Source organism: Hippopotamus amphibius, chromosome 8 (genome assembly GCF_030028045.1).
Source record: "Hippopotamus amphibius kiboko isolate mHipAmp2 chromosome 8, mHipAmp2.hap2, whole genome shotgun sequence".
NCBI classification, from domain to species: Eukaryota; Metazoa; Chordata; class Mammalia; order Artiodactyla; family Hippopotamidae; genus Hippopotamus; species Hippopotamus amphibius.
The window spans coordinates 18,316,910-18,335,792 of record NC_080193.1 but is presented as its reverse complement, the minus strand read 5'-3'; the positions used below and the strand labels follow the sequence as shown (position 1 = coordinate 18,335,792).

The 18,883-nt window shown below is 46.7% G+C and overlaps 1 protein-coding gene across 1 annotated transcript in view; it reads left to right on the top strand.

Annotated features, from left to right (window-relative positions):
- Positions 1-17,027, top strand: part of CCDC63 (coiled-coil domain containing 63) — a 36,542-nt gene extending 19,515 nt beyond the window's left edge. Inside the window, exons 8-12 of the mRNA XM_057746733.1 lie at positions 1,840-2,060; positions 8,153-8,227; positions 11,786-11,978; positions 13,928-14,131; positions 16,824-17,027. Coding sequence (XP_057602716.1) covers positions 1,840-2,060; positions 8,153-8,227; positions 11,786-11,978; positions 13,928-14,131; positions 16,824-16,969 — 839 coding nt within the window. The 3' untranslated portion in view covers positions 16,970-17,027. The remainder of the gene's footprint in view (positions 1-1,839; positions 2,061-8,152; positions 8,228-11,785; positions 11,979-13,927; positions 14,132-16,823) is intronic.
- The last annotated feature ends 1,856 nt before the right edge of the window (positions 17,028-18,883 follow it).

Sequence of the window (18,883 nt, the reverse complement as noted above, 5' to 3'; positions counted from 1 at the left end):
TCACATCCCTAGCAACTTCTGCTGGGCCTCTCAGCCTCCAGGCTACTCCTGTTCCAAACAGCCCTCCCTGTGGCTCTGCAGGGGTAAGTTCTTCATGACTGATTAACTCCTCCCTTCATCCATCCGACCGTTGCATTCCTGGTCTTCCAACAAATTTTAATGGTCACTTACCCTGATAATGGGTACCATATTGGGGACCAGAGACAGAGCAGTGATCGAAACAATGTTAGTCCTTGATGTTGCAGAGCTTATGTTCTAGATATGGAGACACAGAAAAAAACAAGCAAATAATCAAATACAAACACTTCAGGTTGTAATAGAACATTTGAAGGAAGAAAATGAGGGCTTGAGTTGGAAAGGTAACGGAGGGGAACCTCTCTTTGATAGGGTGGCCGAGGAGGGTTTCTGAGGAGGGGCTGTTCAGGCTGTGATCTAAAGGATGAAAAGAATCCAGCTGTGCAAAGATGAGGAATCCAGGTAGAGACAAAGGCCCAGAGGCAGGAATATGTTAACTGGAGTGTAGACGCGAAGCTGGAGAAACAGGCAGAGGCCACTCCCCCAGGACTGACCATTTGGCAGGAACTGGGTGATGTGTTGGGAGATGGTGGGGAATAAGACAGAGGTCTTGCCCCCCTGGAGCTGACCTTCTGTCAGGGGAGGTGACAAATTGACAAAGGCAGAAGTTAATCTGATCTCTTGGGAACCCGTGGGTATGATGGAGAAAACAAAACAGGGTAATTGACAGAGAGTGACCAGGGGCTTCTTCATCTATGGTGGTCAGGGCGGGCCTCTTGGAGGAGGTGACATTTGAGCAGAGACTTGAATGACAGGAGGGAACCAGCTATGTGGAGGCCTGGGAGAAATGCATCCCAGGCAGAGGGAATTGCAAGTGCCAAGGCCCTGAGGTAGGAGTGAGGTTGGCATATTTCTAGAACAGAGAGGAGGCCAGTGTGGCTGGAGTGAGTTGATATGAACAGGAGAGTGGTAGGAGATGAGATTGGAGGGGCAGGGAAGAGCCAGACCACACAGGCTGCACAGGGAGCTCACGCTGATTCTAAGTATGGTGGGAAGCCATCAGAGGATTTAGGCCGAGTAGTGACTGATAGTGACCAGGCACTGAGGGGTAGAGGGGATCAGATCTTAAACAATGCCGAGAAGCTTCAACTTCATCCCAGGAACAGGGGAGCCACACACGAAAAGGGGTCACGTGGCCAGGTGTGCCTAGGAAGATATAGAAAGATCCATCTGATCACCATTTGGAGGCCAAATCAGAGAGACAATACTGGGTTCAGGAGAGGTGAGGCTATTGCAGGTAGCAGGCTGAAGACCAAAGCTTAGAGAATTTTCTTGGTTCTAATTCCTTGAATTTGCCAAGCTCTGAGCCTACTTAAGGCCCTCTGCCAACAGGGCTTCCCTGACCTTCATCCTGCTCACATGTCACCTCCTTCGAGAGGCCTTCCATGGCCACCCAGCTTCCCCATTACAGCACCTATTACATCTCCTCCATTGCCCAGGCCACAGTGGTAATTTTTGGATTTCTTTTTCTGTTTACTTGGATATCTCTTTTTCTTTTCTCTTTGTGGCTGATTTCTCCACTAAAAGTTCCATGGGGTGGTAATTTTGTAGCTACAGAGCCCAGCACAGTGTCTAAAACATAGTAGATGATCAAGTAGATATTTGTGAAGTGACTAAGGCGGGATGCTCCCACTCCATCTCCTGGGAAAGTCTAGCCACCTCCCCACGGCACAGTGATAACGTTACAGAGTACATCCCTCTGCCGGGCACTGCTCTGAGAGGCTTCCCTTTCAGACTCATGGTTGCCGGTTCCTCCTTTTCCAGCTCTCAAGGCAAAGAAGCACGGGAAGAAGAACAAGGGAGAGAGCTTTGAGAGCTACGAGGTGGCTCACCTCCGGCTGCTGAAGCTGACGAAGAATGGGAACATGAATCAGCTCATCGAGGAGTTTCTGGCCAGAGAGGAGAAGAACTTTGCTCGGTTCACATACGTCACGGAGCTCAACAACGACATGGAGATGATGCACAAGAAGATTGAGCGAATCCAGGTCAGGGCACCTCTTCTTTCCCAGGCCAGGGGCCTGCCTGCTCCCACAGCAGCCTTCCCCAAAGCAGGTTCCTCGGAACACTCCTTGAGATGCTCTGCAGAAAAAAGGACTTCAAGTCAAGAAAGTTTGGGAAATATGATATTCCCCCAGTGCTCCCCCCCTACATTTTAACCTTCCTGAAATTGGTATTTGTCTGTCAGTTGATATATACACTTAATGTGTTCATGTCCGCTTACCCCCAATAAGTGACATTTAAAATCCATGGTATGTCTTATAATCTAGAGTTCAGTAAACAATAGGCACAGCCAGATATGGCCTTTGGCCTGTTTTTGTACAGCCCATGAACTAAGAATGGTTTTCACATTTTCAAAGGGTTGTAAGGGAGGAAAAAAAAATATTCAAGAGAGATCAAATGTGGCCTGCAAAGCCCAAAATATTGACTATGTGGCCCTTTGCCTTAAAAGCTGGCTGACCCCTGTTAATCAACAGCTTCACAGAATTGAGGAGAGATGGTAAATTGATCTTGGAGAGAGCTGATGTACATGAGCATAGTAAAGGCTCTGACAAGTCCTGTAGTAAAGAAACTGTTCATCTTTGTTGAACCCATAATTTCCCAAACTTCTTTGGTGCCCTGGCTACTTACTCCCCAGAACACACATAAACAGCTTTTGGAACTGTCTGCACAGGAGAGAATCTACACTCCTTAGCACAGGGGTCCCCAACCCCCGGGCTGTGGACCAGTACATCTTCAGCTGTTAGGTGAGTGGCAGGTGAGCGAGTGAAGCTTCATCTGCTGTTCCCCATCGTTCGCATCACCACCTGAACCATCCCCGTTCCACGTTCCATGGAAAAACTGTCTTCCACGAAATTGGTTCCTGGTGCCAAATAGGTTGGGGACCACTGCGTGACACTCCAGTTGCTTCAAAAGTTGGCTTCAACCTGCCCCTGCAGGCTCAGCTCCCATCACAACCCCCAAGGCACTCTCATCAGCTAGCAGTCTCAGCCCCTGCATTTCCCTCCTCTGAGGCTTTCCTCATGCTGTTTCCTTCCCCTACCCTCCTGCTTTTCTTCTGATGCAATACCACTCATTAGTCCTGACCCTGCACACATGTTACCTCCTCTGAGAATTCGTGACTTCCTTTAGAGGTCTCTGTGCTCAGTTTATATGACAAAAGGAGCCCTTCCTTTTGCAATGTCGCTCTTTCCTGAATGTGGGGCCATGTGCAAGTAGATAGTAGCTAGAATATAGGTGAAAACATTTTAATTTACTAGGGATGAACTAATTTTAATGAGGATTAGGAAAAACATAGCTTGCAGAGCATTGTGATTCAATGGAGAGGATTCCTTAGGGTGATAAGTAGTAATAATAATAGTAAACAAATAATGACAACATAATAAACAAAATTTGCTCAATTTAAAGAAAACTACTAATAGATAATAACAGTACAGGTGACACGTGGAAATGGAGGTGGTTGTATAGTTAGGGCTATCATAGGAAACAGATGGCATGCCCAAAATGGGTAAATTGAGGTGAGTTTTTTAAAAAGCAACTATTTACAAAGGTCTGAGGAAATTAAGAAGGGAGAGTGCAAAACAGCACAGCTGAGCTCCAGAATGGGCGAGGGGAGGGAGCAGTTTCTGGAACTAGGAGACAGGTGTGTGGAGAAGGCAGTCTGTGTGTCTTTCCTGGAGGCATGTGGCCAAACTTGTGACCTGCCAAGACAGCAGGCAAAATCCCAACCTTGCTCTCCTTCCACCATCCCAACCCCAGCCAAAGGGCAAGGGGGAAAGGAGCTTAAATAGCCCTGTTTCTCTTCTGGAAGCTGATCTTCCAGAGGTCAGGCACCCACCCTCGTGTATACCCTCTGCAATCCCAAAGCCCAGGACTGCCCTGCACACACTGGGAGGCACCAGGAAGTAACTGACCTTGACCTTCCCAGTCACCTTGAGGGCACTCTCCTTTCTTCTTCAGCCACTCTTGTGTGAGGACAAGTGTATCTGAGGAAAGATGGCCAAACTCCTGCCCTCTCTGGGCCTCAGTTTTCCCATCTGTAGAATGACATACTTGGGCTGGAGCAGTAATTTCCAAGCTCTTATTAAAAAGCTACAGAAGTTTTTGTTTAAACCCAGGATATGGGGAAACACCAGTATACAAAACAGATGAAATAGAGCAGTCCTAGATGAAGGGGGTAGGGGTGGGATGTGTGATTGGAGGGGGTGTCTGGGACTTTATCTTTTTGCCTTCTTGTGGCACTTCTGCTCGAACTAGGGTTCAGATTTTTTTTTTTTTTTAAGTGAAAATCAATTAGGATTCTAACATCTGACTTCACCCCTACCTAGAGGGCTGCGGTCAGAGGTAATAAGCTGGATGAATGCAGCCTTCATTCTTCTGTTGCTTGGTTTCCCTCATACCCAAATTTTAAAATTAATTAGTTGCCAACATTTAAAAACCAGAATATTCCACATGAAAATGTGGATTTCTGGTTTCTTTTGGAAAATCAGATCTGACGACTCCAGCCCACATTCCCATGGGAAGCTGAGTGCTGATGCCCCTATAAACCAGTCAGGCCATGCTCACCCTCATTCTATGAGACCAGCTCCGTCTCATTTGCTCTGAGGAGGCCGGGCGGTCTGAGGCCAGAGGAGCCCCGCTGGCCTCTGCGTTTGCCACCTTCTCTTTAGGCGCTTCACGGCTTCCCTCTGGTGGCCGTCTTCAGTATTGCAGTGAAGGTTTTGAAGGGCAGAGAATCTGAAGGAAGGATGGAAAGATTGGTCCATTTAGGACCTCGTGATGGGCAGGATCCTGAATTCTCATTTTAACAGGTGGGAGCACAATTACTAATCCAAGTGGGATGACAGAGAAAAACCATAGCAGAGGCATGCGAGGACGTCAGTCAGAAACTGACCCGACCAGGAAATGGCTCCTGAACAAAATTGACCTTGATCTTTCTCATTCATTGTGAGGGTACCCTCTCTCTGAGCTACACAGTTGTCTCTGGCGTTAGGACAAGTGTGTGTGAGGAAGGATGGGCAAGTCCCTGCCTCTTCTGGGCTTCAGTTTCCCCATCTTTAGAATGATGTTTGGACCAGAACAGTAGCTGCTGATCTTTTTTTTTTTTTTTTTTAATTTACAGAATTGTGCCTTTTGGGGCTTAAAATAAAGCTGCAAATGCCTATTGAATATGTTTCTAAAAATACTGGTTTCCAATAAGAAGGCTTAACATTTAGAAAACGTTAGAGGAGAAAGTTACACTCATTATAGAAAATTTGGAAACTACCTAAGGACAGAAAGAAATTTAAAAATCATCTGCTATCACTGTTGATATTTTGATATATTTCTTTCTGACTTCTTTTTGGTGATGCTTTTAAAATGTGACATAGTGATTATCATATAGTATTGTAAAATCATAATTCTTATTGAAAAAATGTTCTTTCAATTCTTTGTTCATCCAGCACGTCTTTATTGAGCACCTACTATGTACCAGGCACTGTTCTGGACACTGGTAATGCGGCAGTGAACAAAATGCCAAAATGCCATGTCTTCATGGAGCTTCTAATCTGGCAAGGAGAAATAGACGATAGACAACAAGCCTTAAATAATATGTAAATTATAGAGAAATTGAGAAGTGGCGTGGATAAAAAGATGAAGTGGAGCAGGTTAAGAGGGGTTCTGGAGCCTGGTGATGGCTTGGGCAGCCTTGTAGGTGAGGGGGAAAGCTATGCAGATCTCTGGGGGTTCATGCTCCAGGTAGAGGAAATAGCAAGTGCAAAGGCCCTAAGGCAGGAGAGTGCAAGGAGGCCAGGGTGCCTGGAGTGGAGAGGGAGAGATGGGAGGGGGAGGAAGTCAAGTCTGAGAGGAGAGGGATGTCATGGGGGTTGAGGAAAGCTCATTTAGGGAAGAGTTTTTGTCAATTTCTCTGAGAAACAGGAGCCATGGAAGAGTTCTGAGCAGAGGAGGAATAGCATTAGACTCAGGTTATTTACTCAATTTGGAAAATACTAAAATGTATAAATATAGACCCCAACTCAAGAAGAATCCCATGACCTGGACATAGCATTGGTTGATCTTTTAAAAAAAATTTATTTATTTATTTATTTATTTATTTTATTGGCTGCATTGTGTCTTCATTGCTGTGCCTGGGCTTTCTCTAGTTGCAGAGCATGGGCTCTAGGTGCATGGGCTTCAGTAGCTGTGGCATGCAGGCTCAGTAGTTGTGGCACATGGGCTTCGTTGCTCTGCAGCATGTGGAATCTTCCCCGACCAGGGATCGAACCCATGTCCCCTGAATTGGCAGGCAATTCTTAACCACTGTGCCATCAGGGAAGTCCCTTAGTTAATCTTTTTCATAGAGTTCATTCTTGGGTATTTTTTTCCTTTAAAGCTAGGAAGGCTCATTTCTTAAAAAATTTCTTTTCCAAAATAAAATAATTATTTTTCTGATTGAAAAAATATATATGCCTGTGGGAAAATGTAATTCAAAGAAAAAGTATGGGTTACCAAAATATCACCACTCAGAGATAAAGCCAATAAATATTTTGGTGACATTGCTTTATTTTATTTTATCTTTTTTAATTAATTAATTAATTAATTGGCTGCATTGGGTCTTCATTGCTGCACATGAGCTTTCTCTAGTTGCGGTGAGCAGGGCTACTCTTCATTGTGGTGCATGGGCTCCTCATTGCAATGACTTCCCTTGTTGTGAAGCACTGGCTCTAGGCGTGCAGGTTTCAGTAGTTGCAGCACACAGGCTCAATAGTTGTGGCTCACGGGCTCTAGAGCACAGACTCAGTAGTTGTGGCGCACAGGGCTTAGTTGCTCCGTGGCATGTGATATTCTCCTGGAGCAGGGATGGAACCCATGTCCCCTGCATTGGCAGGTGGATTCTTAACCACTGCGCCACCTAGGAAGTCTGGTGACATTGCTTTATGAAGGCAGTGTGCACTTAAGCACATATCTGTACACACACACACACACACACCTGGATGCCCATTTATAATACTGGGTTTATACTAGATAGTTCATGCTGTTATATAAACTTTTTTCTCCAACAATTCATGATAGATACTGCCCAACATCTTCCATGTTCTTTTCAGTGGCTTCTAGAGACCCTGGATGCTCTGTAGTAGTATCACAAGATGCTTCTTAAAAGAGCAGATTCCCCAGACCCTATCCCATACCTACAAACCTAGATTCTCTGAGAATAAGCCCGGAATCTGCATTTAAACCATATTTTAATTTGAGACTCTTTCCCCCGATAAAATAAATGTACCATTGTTTACTTAACCGACCCCCAACCAGTAGACATTCAGGTTGTCCCTAACGGAGGTCACAGATAATAACACAAGGGACAGCCTTAAGAGGCCAACTTTGCCCACATGTCCTACTATTTCCATGCCACAGATTCCTAGAGATGGTATTGCCCTATCAAAAGGTGCATGCCTTTTACATGTGGACACACAGTTCTAGCCCAGCAGTTTTCAAATCTGGTCCCTGGACCAGCAGCAGCAACAGCATCTGCTGGGAACTTGCAAGAAATGCACGTTTTTGGGACGTACTGAATCAGAACCTCTGGTGTGGGGCTCAGATATCTGTGTTTTCACAAACCCTCAGGTGATTCTGATTCATGCTAGAGTTTGAGAACCACTGCTCTGGAGCTGCCTGTCCATTACCGTAGCCACCAGCCACATGGGGCGATTTAAGTTTAAATCAATTTAAATTAAATTTAAAAATGAGTTCCCCAGTGGTACTAGCCACATTGCAAATGCTCTGTGCCCATGCGTGGCTAGTGGCTGCAATGCTAGATGGCACAGATAGAATATTGCTACCATTGCAGCAAATCCTATTGATTATAGACAACTCTCCAGAAAGGATGAATCACCCACTGGCTCACGCCTCTATCCTCCTTTTACCTAAGAAACATCAGAAAGAACCTCCATGGACATAAGAGGGTTCCAGGGTTTCTGGGGTTCCATTTCAAGGAACCCCAGATAATTTAAACCCTCACCAACTCCTCAAGGCACCAGCTTATTTTCAGGTGTGTCGGGGAGGGGAGCACCTACTTTTCCTTATGGTCTGGTTCTCTCCTGAGCAGAATGAGATCATCCACTTGCAATCCCAGCAGAAATCGTCCCATGATGACAGCCGCTCCATCCTGAGACAGCTGGAGGTAAGAGCAGGGAGGGGAGGGAGGGATGCGGGAGTCTCTGTTGTCTGTCAGGAGGCCAGTTAGTTGATTCTCAGGAGGAGTAAGGTGTCTGCCCCATGACTATCTACTGGCCTGGGTCATGTCTTAACACGTCCTGACCCTTTGTCACAGGCAGCCTCTGCTACAGATGTTGCTGCAGAATTTTGTCCCTAAGGCCCTCTTTGTTTATTTTAAAGACTCCCTCATTGTAGGGAGCCTATCTCAGGTCCTTGTGCCTGTAATTTCATCCCAGATTGGCAAATTCCAGACAGCTCTCTGCCTGTCTTTTCTTCTTTCTCCCCCTTGTCCTGGCTGTGGCCTGTTCTCCATCAATAGTAGTAATTACAAACATTTTCTGAGGAATTATGATGTACCAAGCACATGCTTTGTTTGCACTTTCTCATTCAGTCCTCACAACAGTCCTGTGAGGTAGGTGATGTGATCTATTTTACAGATGAGGAAACTGAGGTTCAGAGAAGTAATCCCCAACATCATGGATCGGGATACTGTATGAATTTTGCATTGCATTCAGCTGCTAATAGTAGGGACCCAAAATAGCAGTGGCCTAAACAATAGAAGTTTATTTACTTTGTTAAAACCTAAATCTGCAGGTAAGTACTTCAGGGCTGGTTATGATGTCATCAGGAACGCAGGATTCTCCTTTCACTTTTGCCATCTTTAGTGTGTGGCTTACATTCCCAAGGATGCCTCATGGTTGTATGATGGCTACCAATGGCCCAGCCATCACATATACTTTTCAAGCAGAAAGAAAGTAGGGAAGGAAAAAAAGGCCTTGCTAATTGAGTTAGCTTAAAAGTTCTTTCCCTGAATTCTCAACCAATGACTTCTGTATCTACTTCTCACTGGCCATCCCTATTGCAAAGGAGGGTTGGAAATACAACTTTTAGCTGGCACATTGCCACTTGGAATACGATCAGCATTTTGTTATTAAGGTATAAGGGGAGAATGGATAGAAAATGCCTGACAAAAATATGAACCGTAGAGTTTGACTGCAAAGCCCTGTTCTAAAGCCCTGTTCTAATCCAATAGTTCCTGGCCCAGGAGCTATGCTCCTGGGTCATTTCCCTTCCTTTCTCTGTGGCTTATTTCTGTTCTTAAAATGCAAGTGGTAGACAGGGATAGCATGCCATTCTTTCATGTGCCACTGGAGGGCAGCAAAGCACCTCTCAGGCTCCGCGACGTCTTCCAGGACTCCGGAATGGGAAATGGGAAATGTAGACTGGCAGGCAGGGCCCAAGTTCAAGGAGACCCTCCTCAAGTTGGACAAATGCTTGGGGTCCCACATCCTTGGCTCTGAGCCACCCAGTGTCCAAATACTTCCTTGGGGTTGGGACTGATGCGGCTCTACATCTCCGGGTTTTGAAGCCCTAAAGGGGAACACAGCTGGGGGAACATGACCAGGCAACCCCAAGCATCTCCCCCACCTCTGCCTGAAGTTCTCCAGCAGCATTTTGTTCCTTGGGCTTTAGTAGGACTCCTGGAGCCTCTTTTCAAATGCAAACACTCCAAGCAAGAGAATTTGTCTTAATAGCAATGGGCTCACTTAGAGCCCACTTTTCTTACCGCCTGCTAAAGATCCTGGCTCCAGAGGGTCCCAAATCCTTATCCCCTCTACTCTTGGAACCTTTCCACTTATCTTCCATTTTATCATCCCCTCTGGGAGAAGTGGTGGGACCAGTCCTTTAATGGGAGGGTTTTGCATAGGAGTAAAGCAACCAGGCCCTGGGAACAAATGCTTGGGTATCACTCCCAGAAGAGTCACTTCCTGTCTGTGTGACTTTGAGAAAGTGACTTAACCTCTCTGAGCCTCATTTGTCTTACCTGTAAAATGGAGATAATAATTGTACTCACTTTGTGAAACTTGAATAAAATCCTGCATATACACGCTTGGCACATTGCAGGGCAGAGAACTATAAACATAGCTATCGTTGTTTATCCTGTAAGTCAATGAAACCTCAAATCACCATCATCGTGTTACTAAATAATTGCCCAAATAGAGTTGAGCCCAAGGTCAGGTACTTAGACAACTCAATACAGGGGAGCTAAACACAAGTTCACATTTCTTCTCTGACCTCAATATTCCTCATCTGAAAACTGGGGCAGTTGTGAGGATAAGTTAAGATGATATATGTGAAGTGCCTGGAACATTTCAGGTGCTGGACATGTGTTATCACTGTCACATCAGGCTATAAAAAATGTGTTTAACCATGTGATCTTGTAAGGCATCCTTAGAATGAGAGGGGGGCTCTTGCTGTCATATGAGGAAATGCAGCCCTGGGAACTGAGTATTCCAATGTCTGGGACAGAGGAAGCTGCCTGGTGTGGTAGTTGAGAGACAGTTCAGATCATGGCTTCCCTCTCCTGGCTGTGTTCCTCGGAGCCTTGGTTTCCTCACCTGGAAAATGGAGGTGTGGATAGGGCCCTTTGGGATCCTTATTTGGAATGGTCCATACAGAGCTGGTGGGAACGAGGCTGGTCCTTCCAGGGCCCAGTTTACCTTTGCAGGCTGAGAACTCAGAGGGAGAGGCAGGAAGCCACTGAAGCACTTATCCTAGAGCAGCGATTCTCAGTCTGGGCTGCAAGTCAGAATCACCTTGGAGGCTTTAAAATGCCCGATGCACAGGCTGCATCCTAGACCAAGACGTCTGAATCTCTGAGGCTGGGGTCTGGGCAGCAAATGTTTTAATGGTCCCAGGTGATATCAGTGTGAAGCCAAAATTGTGATCCAATGGGCTCACAGAGGTTCTCAAACTTTATCATGCATCAGGATCACCTGGAGGTTCCTTAGACCGAGATTGCTGGGCCCACCCCTAGAGCCTCTGATTCGGTGGGTCTGAACCAGAGCCCAGGCATTTGCATTTCTAACAAGTTCCCTGGTGAAGCTGATGCTGCTTGTCCTGGGACCCCACTTTGAGAACCACTGGGCTCTAGTAATGTGATTTTAACTGAGTGGTGAAATTGGTTTGTTGGATTGCAACCAGCATTTAAAAATAACAAGACAGACTAGAACAGAATGGAAAATATTAGAACACACAATAAGAATACTGATTTGTGAAACTTTAATTTCATTTGATTAGATAAATATGTATACATACACACATATATATGTATTGAGCTGCAATGTAAAATATATTCCTTCCTGTGGGCCACAATTTTTAAAAAATGAGTCACCAGCTTTTAAAAAATACTGTAATCCAGTACACATGTAGACACACGTACACATATGTAAGTGAAACAAAACTTACCTTAAACAACATCTACCCTCACTCCCTGCAGTGCATATTAGTATTTTCTCTTCTCTTCCTTTCTTTTCTGATCTATTTCATTTCATTTTTTTACAAATATGGATTGAAGCCCATTAAATTGTTCTTGCATCCGTTTAGAGGTCTGCAAACCTGCAGTTTGGAGACCCTGGCTCCAGAGGGTCCCAAATCCTTATCCCCAGCGAAGTTCTCCTGTGAGGGCTGAGCCCAGGGTGGCTACCTGGCTGACCTGGATGGGAACTGGGGTTTGCCACAGGAGAAACTAAAGAAGACCACGGAGGAGGCAGACATGTATGAGAACAACTACAAGGAGATCAGCGAGACCTTGGAGTATCTCAAGAACTCGGTGGAGAATCTGTTTAAGAAGATAAATTGTGATGCCACCAAGATCCTGGTGCAGTTAGGGGAGACAGGGAAAATCACTGATACCAACCTACCGCAGTACTTTGGTGAGTTGAGCTGGGGCCCATGAGACTCTTAGCAACCATTTCCAGGGATTTTTATGACCAGGCACAAGGACTTGTTGTTTTGGAGGTAGTGAGCCTGGTGGTGAAGCATGTGGGCACTAAAGCCAGCCTGCTTGGGTTCAAATCTTGGTTCTACTCTTACTAGCTGTGTTTGGCAGGTTCCCAGGACACTTTCCTCCTGCCAGTTTCAGTGATTCACTAGGAGGGCTCCTGGATTCAGCATATAGTCATATTCATGGCTCTGATTTATTACAGCAAAAGGATACAAAGCAAAATCAGCAAAGGAAAAAGGGGCTTGGGGTGAAGTCTGGAGGAAATCATGAGCAAGCTTCCAAGGGTCCTCTGCCAGTGGGGTCACACTTAATTCCCCCAGCAATGAGTTGTCACAACACAAAGAGAAATGTTGTCAACCAGAGAAGCTCATTGGATACTCATTGCCCAGGGTCTGGATTGGGGGCTGATCATATAGTACCTCCAGCCTGGCACATACCTAAATTCCAGGCTCCCAGAAAGAATAGCAAGTATTTAGCACAAACTGCATGTTTTATACACACGGTTTAGGCATGATGAGCCACTGTTAAAAGTTAATGGTGGTGGGGACCTTCCTGAAATCCAAGTTCCCTGATACTATCCAAGGGCCAATCTGATAAGCAGCCCTTTCAAAGGAGAGCAGTCAGGCTTTGCTACGTTAACTGTTTCTTAGCCACAACCTATCAGGTTTTTTATAGCCTGGCCTCCGCTTGCATTTCTCATCGTCCTGCTCTTCTTCCTTGCTCACCACCTCCAGCCACACTGTTCTCCTCCCTGTATTTCCAACCCCCTCCGCCAACTCATCCTCACCTCAGGGCCTTTGCACAGGCTGTTCCTGGGATAGTCGTCCCATGCCCAATTCCTTCTCATTCTCAGATCTCAGTTTAAAGGTCCTCTCTCCAGCAAGGCCTCCCTCTGCTGCCCTGTATGAAGCAGGTCCTCCCACCCACTATTACTCACTCTCATAGCAGTCCTATTATCTAATACTCGCCCAGTTTCTATGTTGTCTCTATGTACAAGTAAGTCTCATTATATGAATCTATGAAGTTCTTGAGATCCAATAGCAACTTTCAGATGTGAATCTTTTTGGTCTTTTTTGATTTTCAGAGAGAATAGAAATGGTATGGGTTGTGTGAATGTTTTTCAAAAAAATTATGCAAATCCAGTAGTTACTGAATTCAGATAATGGGCATCTGGGTAGTGAGGGATACGTGTATGTATTTGATGAACTTGGTTTTCTCTCCATCCCCCCACTCACACGGAAGCGTATAAATGTCATCAGGACAGGGACTGCATCTCTGTTATTGTTTATGGTCATTTCGTTTTTCCTCCGTGCATTGTAGTACCGTGCCTGGCGTGATAGGCACCCAGTAATCATTTGTGGAATGAATGAATGAATGAATGAATGCCTCTGGTGACTCCATGGGGCTGTGAAACATGGTGGGAAGGACAGCCCCCCCAAACTCAGAGACAGTCCTGAGGAAAAAAATCCATAGTTTAAGGCAGAGCTTGCCCAGGGCTCCCAATTTTTAGTATAACCCAGTGTTCCTCAGTCTGTTCATTATTGCCCCCTAAGGAGATTTTTTAGACATTCTTTTCCTAACTGCCCCTGCTCATGGAATTTTAACACAGCTGATGTATCATATAACTGTTTACATCTTGTGTTTATGTCTGCACTTTATACATTTAAGAGTCAGATTGCTTTTTGCTTCTCAAGAACCAAACTGTGCCCTCTAGGGAACGGGTGATGTAACCTGAGAGAAAGCCCTTGTCTTTATAGGAGCTCTTGACCCGCCCCACTTCCTGTTGCTTCCCTTCCTCTCCAGCGGGGGGCGCCACCTCTAGATCCCCCCGGGGACTCGGGTCTCTCAGCAGCCGTATTGGTTCTTATTTTTATCCAGCCATCATTGAAAAAAAGACCAATGACCTGCTGCTGTTAGAATCCTACAAGCGGATCATGGAAATGGAAGCATCAGAGACGGACACCCCGCAACCCTTCATCAACCCCTTCTGGGGCGGCTCTGTCCTCCTCAAGCCTGCAGAACCCACGAAGGTCATCCCTCCAGTCTTTGGGGCTGACCCCTTTATCGACAGGTTGGATGAAGGTGAGTTCTCTTTCTTCCTGGAGTTCTGTTTCTACCGCGCAAGGACCCAACCACAGGTTCTGAAGTTTAGTTACCCTGGATACTTTAAAAAAAAAAAAATCACAACTACTTTGTGGCCTTAAAATGTCCAAAATTTCCAAATTGGCAAGTTATGGGCACACGGGATTCCTGATCTGGTCTCCCACACTCACCATGCTCTCTCTCTTTTTTTAAATTGTATTTATTTTTTGGCTGCGTTGGGTCTTTGTCACTGCGCGGGCTTTCTCTAGTTGTGGCGAGTGGGGGCTACTTTTCATTGTGGTGTGCGAGCTTCTTACTGAGGTGGCTTCTTTTGTTGTGGAGCATGGGCTTTAGGTGCTTGGGCTTCAGTAGTTGTGGTGTGCAGGCTCAGCAGTTGTGGCACAGGGGCTTAGTTGCTCCACTAGCTATGTGGGATCTTCCCCCACCAGGGATCGAACCTGTGTCCCCTGCACTGGCAGGCAGATTCTTAACCACTGCGCCACCAGGGAAGTTACTCACCCTATGCTCTTGAGTCTTGCTTCTCCACCTATGACCTCCTTTCCCCAGCCCCATCCATGTCCCCGAACCCCATGGTCGAAGCGCGTAAGACGGTTCAAGCTAGAGCCTAACTGTGGCCCTGCCGGCACCTGCACATTGATCTTCTATGCTTTTGGAGGCAGAAGCTCGTGACACTCCCCCTCACCGGGTTGGGGGGATCCAGCCCTTCTCTTTGAAGGTGGCGGTAAAATCGGCCCCCCCTGGATTTTGGAGGGCAGTTTGGCAACACGTTTGGGAAGCCTGAGAAATGGTTATGTTAGTGAGCCAGGTTCTGTTTTTGCTATGCGGCTGAGACGTGGAGGGTCGCAACAGAGAGAGGGGTCAATCTCAAGGCAGCGAAGCAAGGAGATGAGATGGGAGAACAAATCTCCAGAATCCCCTTCCCCAAAGCAAGGGGCTCGGGTATTTACGGGATGAAGAATGAAGAAACAGGGTGGTCCCAGGCGTGGGGAGTGTGGGCAAAGGCGATTGGAAGGCGGTGCGGTAGTCATGGTTCTGTGCAGGTGTAGCTAAGCTGTGGGCCTCTGCACATTCAAGACATCATCCAGCGACACTCACACGTGCCCAGTTGAAGGGGTGGTGGGTCCAACCATTGTTAACCAGCTCAGCTGGAACCAGACAAAGCTGAATCCAAGCTCCTGGAAAACAACTCAAGCAAACACACTGTTGAGGCTACATGCTGCTTGGAGGACAAGCAAGTCTTCTGTAGCAATAATTAAAACGACCTTGATTAGTGAAGGCAGGTTACAGGTGAAATGGATTTAACTAATGATTACCCACCCTTTCAGATACACACTGTGAGCCTGTAATCAGGCTTGTGGGAACTGATCCTTCAAAGAAAAACTCGTTCAAAGGTCAAAGGTGGAAGTAGGAAGGGTGGTCAAACTGGAAATGACTGAAATGCTTGCCCACTGGAGATTGGTTAAGTAAGTTATAGTTCACGCATGTGTGCCATGGAATACTATGCAGCCACTAAAAAGAATGCAATGGGCCACCATGAACTGACATGTATATATGGTGTGTAGTGGCCAGGGATGCTGCTAAAAATCCTGCAGTGCACAGCACAGCCCTTCACAACCTGATATATAATAGAGAAAGAGAGAGAAGGAAGGAAGAGGAAGAGGAGGAAGGGAAGGAGGAAGCTATCTTGGTTATACATTTAAAAACAAAGAGGATGTAGATGCTGACTTACAGAGGGAATTTCTGGGTGGTGGTCTGCAGACAACTTTGCATTTCTGAGTTAAACAATTCTGTATTGCTTAGCATTTTCTTTTACAATGACCTTGTGTGACTTGAGTAATCAGAGGAAAAAAATTGGTTTTTTAAAAAGCTGCCCCTCTTCTGTGAGTAGCATTTCAAGTGTGCAGGTGTGCCAAGGATAGAGGGAGGGAACTGCCAACACATGCATGCACACAGACACACAGGCACACACACACCTCCTGTTTGATTTATTCAAGGCAACTGAAACTTAGCAGGAGTGAAAACTGGGGCTGGTGTCAACCACCTTGGCACAGCTTCCCTTGGCCCTTTGAGTTCTTAAAGGAGGAGGGTGGCAGGGCACAGCTGTTGGTAACACTGTTCTCACAAGGTAAGGAATGTACAGATGATGTCTTCATTTCTGTTCAAGGGAATGTTGATGAACGTTGGGTTCTCTTAGCCCACTAGCCTCTATGGCTTGTATGTGTGGATTAGAAGAGGCAACCACCCTTCTGCAGGTAGATTAATTGCGAAAAGGAGCCCCTGCTGGGCAGACATGGCTTGGCAATCAAGTGTGTGGGGGGGGGTGGTTCCGGATTTCAGCCCTGTGGAAACAGGTGTCTTTGTGCAGTCTACATCCTGAGTAACTGCACATGGTGGCCCTATCTCCTTATTAAACCAAACTCACCTTCACATCCTCATCTGGGAGGGAAAAAACAGTTATTGTCTGGCCATCCCTGAGCAGTACATCTCTGCCTGTCCCCCCCCAACCCCGAACTTCAAGAATTTTCACACTCCAACCCCCAGCACTATGGAGGGATACCAAACCAGGCTTGGATATCCTCGAGCAGGGCAGAGAAGCACTGTCCCTGGAAAGGAAGCCCACTCACCATGTGCTGGGTTTGATTTCCTTACATGAGTCCCATCTTTGGCGCAGTGGACCAGCCTCTGGACCACAGCACCCTTCGGCAAATGGTGCTCAGCCACTACACCGCAAGAGAGTCTCGAAACAGGGATTTACGCATGGACAGCGTGCCTGAAAAAGGGGGCGATCTGAGGCCTAAGAAGAAGTTAACGGTCTGAAGTGGATGTGGCCACGTTTGTTTCATAACCAGAGAGAGTAAATGTTTTGTTCCGTAACTCTAGTGCCTCTTCACACTCATTACTAAGAAACTGGGGTGCTGGAGCCACCCCGGGATGGGGTAGAGGAGCAGGAAGGTTGAGTTCCAAAGCCAGTACAAGGGGCAAGCGTGGTGTGAGGTCACCATGGCCCTTGTGGGAGCCAAAATATTGATCTTCACACCCCAGAACCCTATCGGGTGTGGAGGCCCCGTGTTGGTATCCATGTGTGTGGGTGGGGGGGCGGGGGTTGGATAAGTGTGTCAGAGTCTGTAGAGCTGTGTCTTGCCCTGAAAAGTGCCCTCAGCTGAGGCCTCTCCTGGGCCTGGCAGTGTTTCTGTAGGAGCCCCAGGTCACTGGTTCTGGATGTGGGAGACATGAATCGTCATAGGGTTTGCATCGTGACGGGTCATAATGGGGTGGAGGGGGGGCCCTGAGTCCCTGCCTTCCCAGCTTGCTTTTGGCTTTGAAAGAGGTCCCATTTCCCAGCAGGCAGTGTCATTGGAACTGGCCCCGAGCTCCTCCTCTGGGGGCTCTGTTGTTCTTGAGCCTTGAAGACTCACTCCAGTTCTGGCTCCTCCAACCACCTAGACTCCTAGATTCCCTTTAGGTGACCCCAGCTACCACTGCCATCCCCAGTTTCAGTTCTTTGTTCCCGTCACATCATTCACTTTGGCTGAGTCCTGGGTCCCTGGGGTTCTCTTGAATAGCTAGAGTACCCAGCATCCACTCCCCTTTCTTCCTAAAAGGCATCTGGATTTTCCTTTGGGGAACGGCCCCTCCCACCCTCAGGCCACGTGGTTTGGAAGGGGCTGATTTCAATCCCAATGCCAGGGTTAATCATGTGACCAAGTTTGCCAGTCAGAGCACTGCACCTGTTTCGGGGTTGGTTCAGGTATCCTACAGGCCCTCTTCTGGGATTTGTGTGGAGCTGGGAGAGAGGGAGGTGCCCTCTTTCTACTAGGATTGCTGAGGGGTTACACAAGAGCGAAGAACTACTGGTGACCATTCTGTCACCACTGAGAGCAGAGCAACATGATAGAAAGCAGAGCAGTGGACAGGCCTCCTCGGGTTCTGTTGGTACTGTTTGAGCTCCTGGATGCAGCTATGCCTGAAGCCCTTGGTCATCTCAGTTATGTGAACCAATTTGTCTCCTAAATTGGGATTCTTGTAGCCAAAACAGATCTCAATGTTTCAACAATGATTTTGGTCACTCAAAATCAAGAGTCAACTCACACCTAGGCCTAGTTCCTAGAACCCAGGCAGAGTCAGAAATCAGTATCTATGTGTGTCTGCATTCCTCCCCCAGTTTGCCAGGAGAGAAATATAGACAACTTCTGCTTTATGTGAAATTAGAAATTAACCTCTTACAATTAATGGATGTGATTTTTTGGCCAGATGAGCCATATATTTAGTGTGCATGTGAGGCCTCTTCTTCTTAACTTATCCTGGGGCCTGTCTAAGCATATCTATGGGAGAAGCATTCCAGTGGCATCCTAAAGGAAAGCACACCAGAGAAGCTAGGCTCTACCAGAGCTCGAACTCTTTGGAAGAAAGGATGTGGTCCTCTAGATAACATTCCACTGACATGTGGACCTTGATAGAAATAGTCCTGAGTGGTTGTGAAGGTCTATTTTTTTTTTGTCGTCTGTGCAGCATGGCCTGCGGGATCTTCGTTCCCCGCCCAGGGCTCAAACCCATGCCCCCTGCAGTGGAAGCGCGGAGTTTTAACCACTGGACCACCAGGGAAGTTCCTGAAGGTCTATTTTAAAGAGTCACTAAGATTCAATAATAATGACAGCAGGACCATCACTAGCTCATATACTGCCTTCATGGGAACTAGCAAAGGGTCTTCCTTACTCAAGGATACACCGTAAA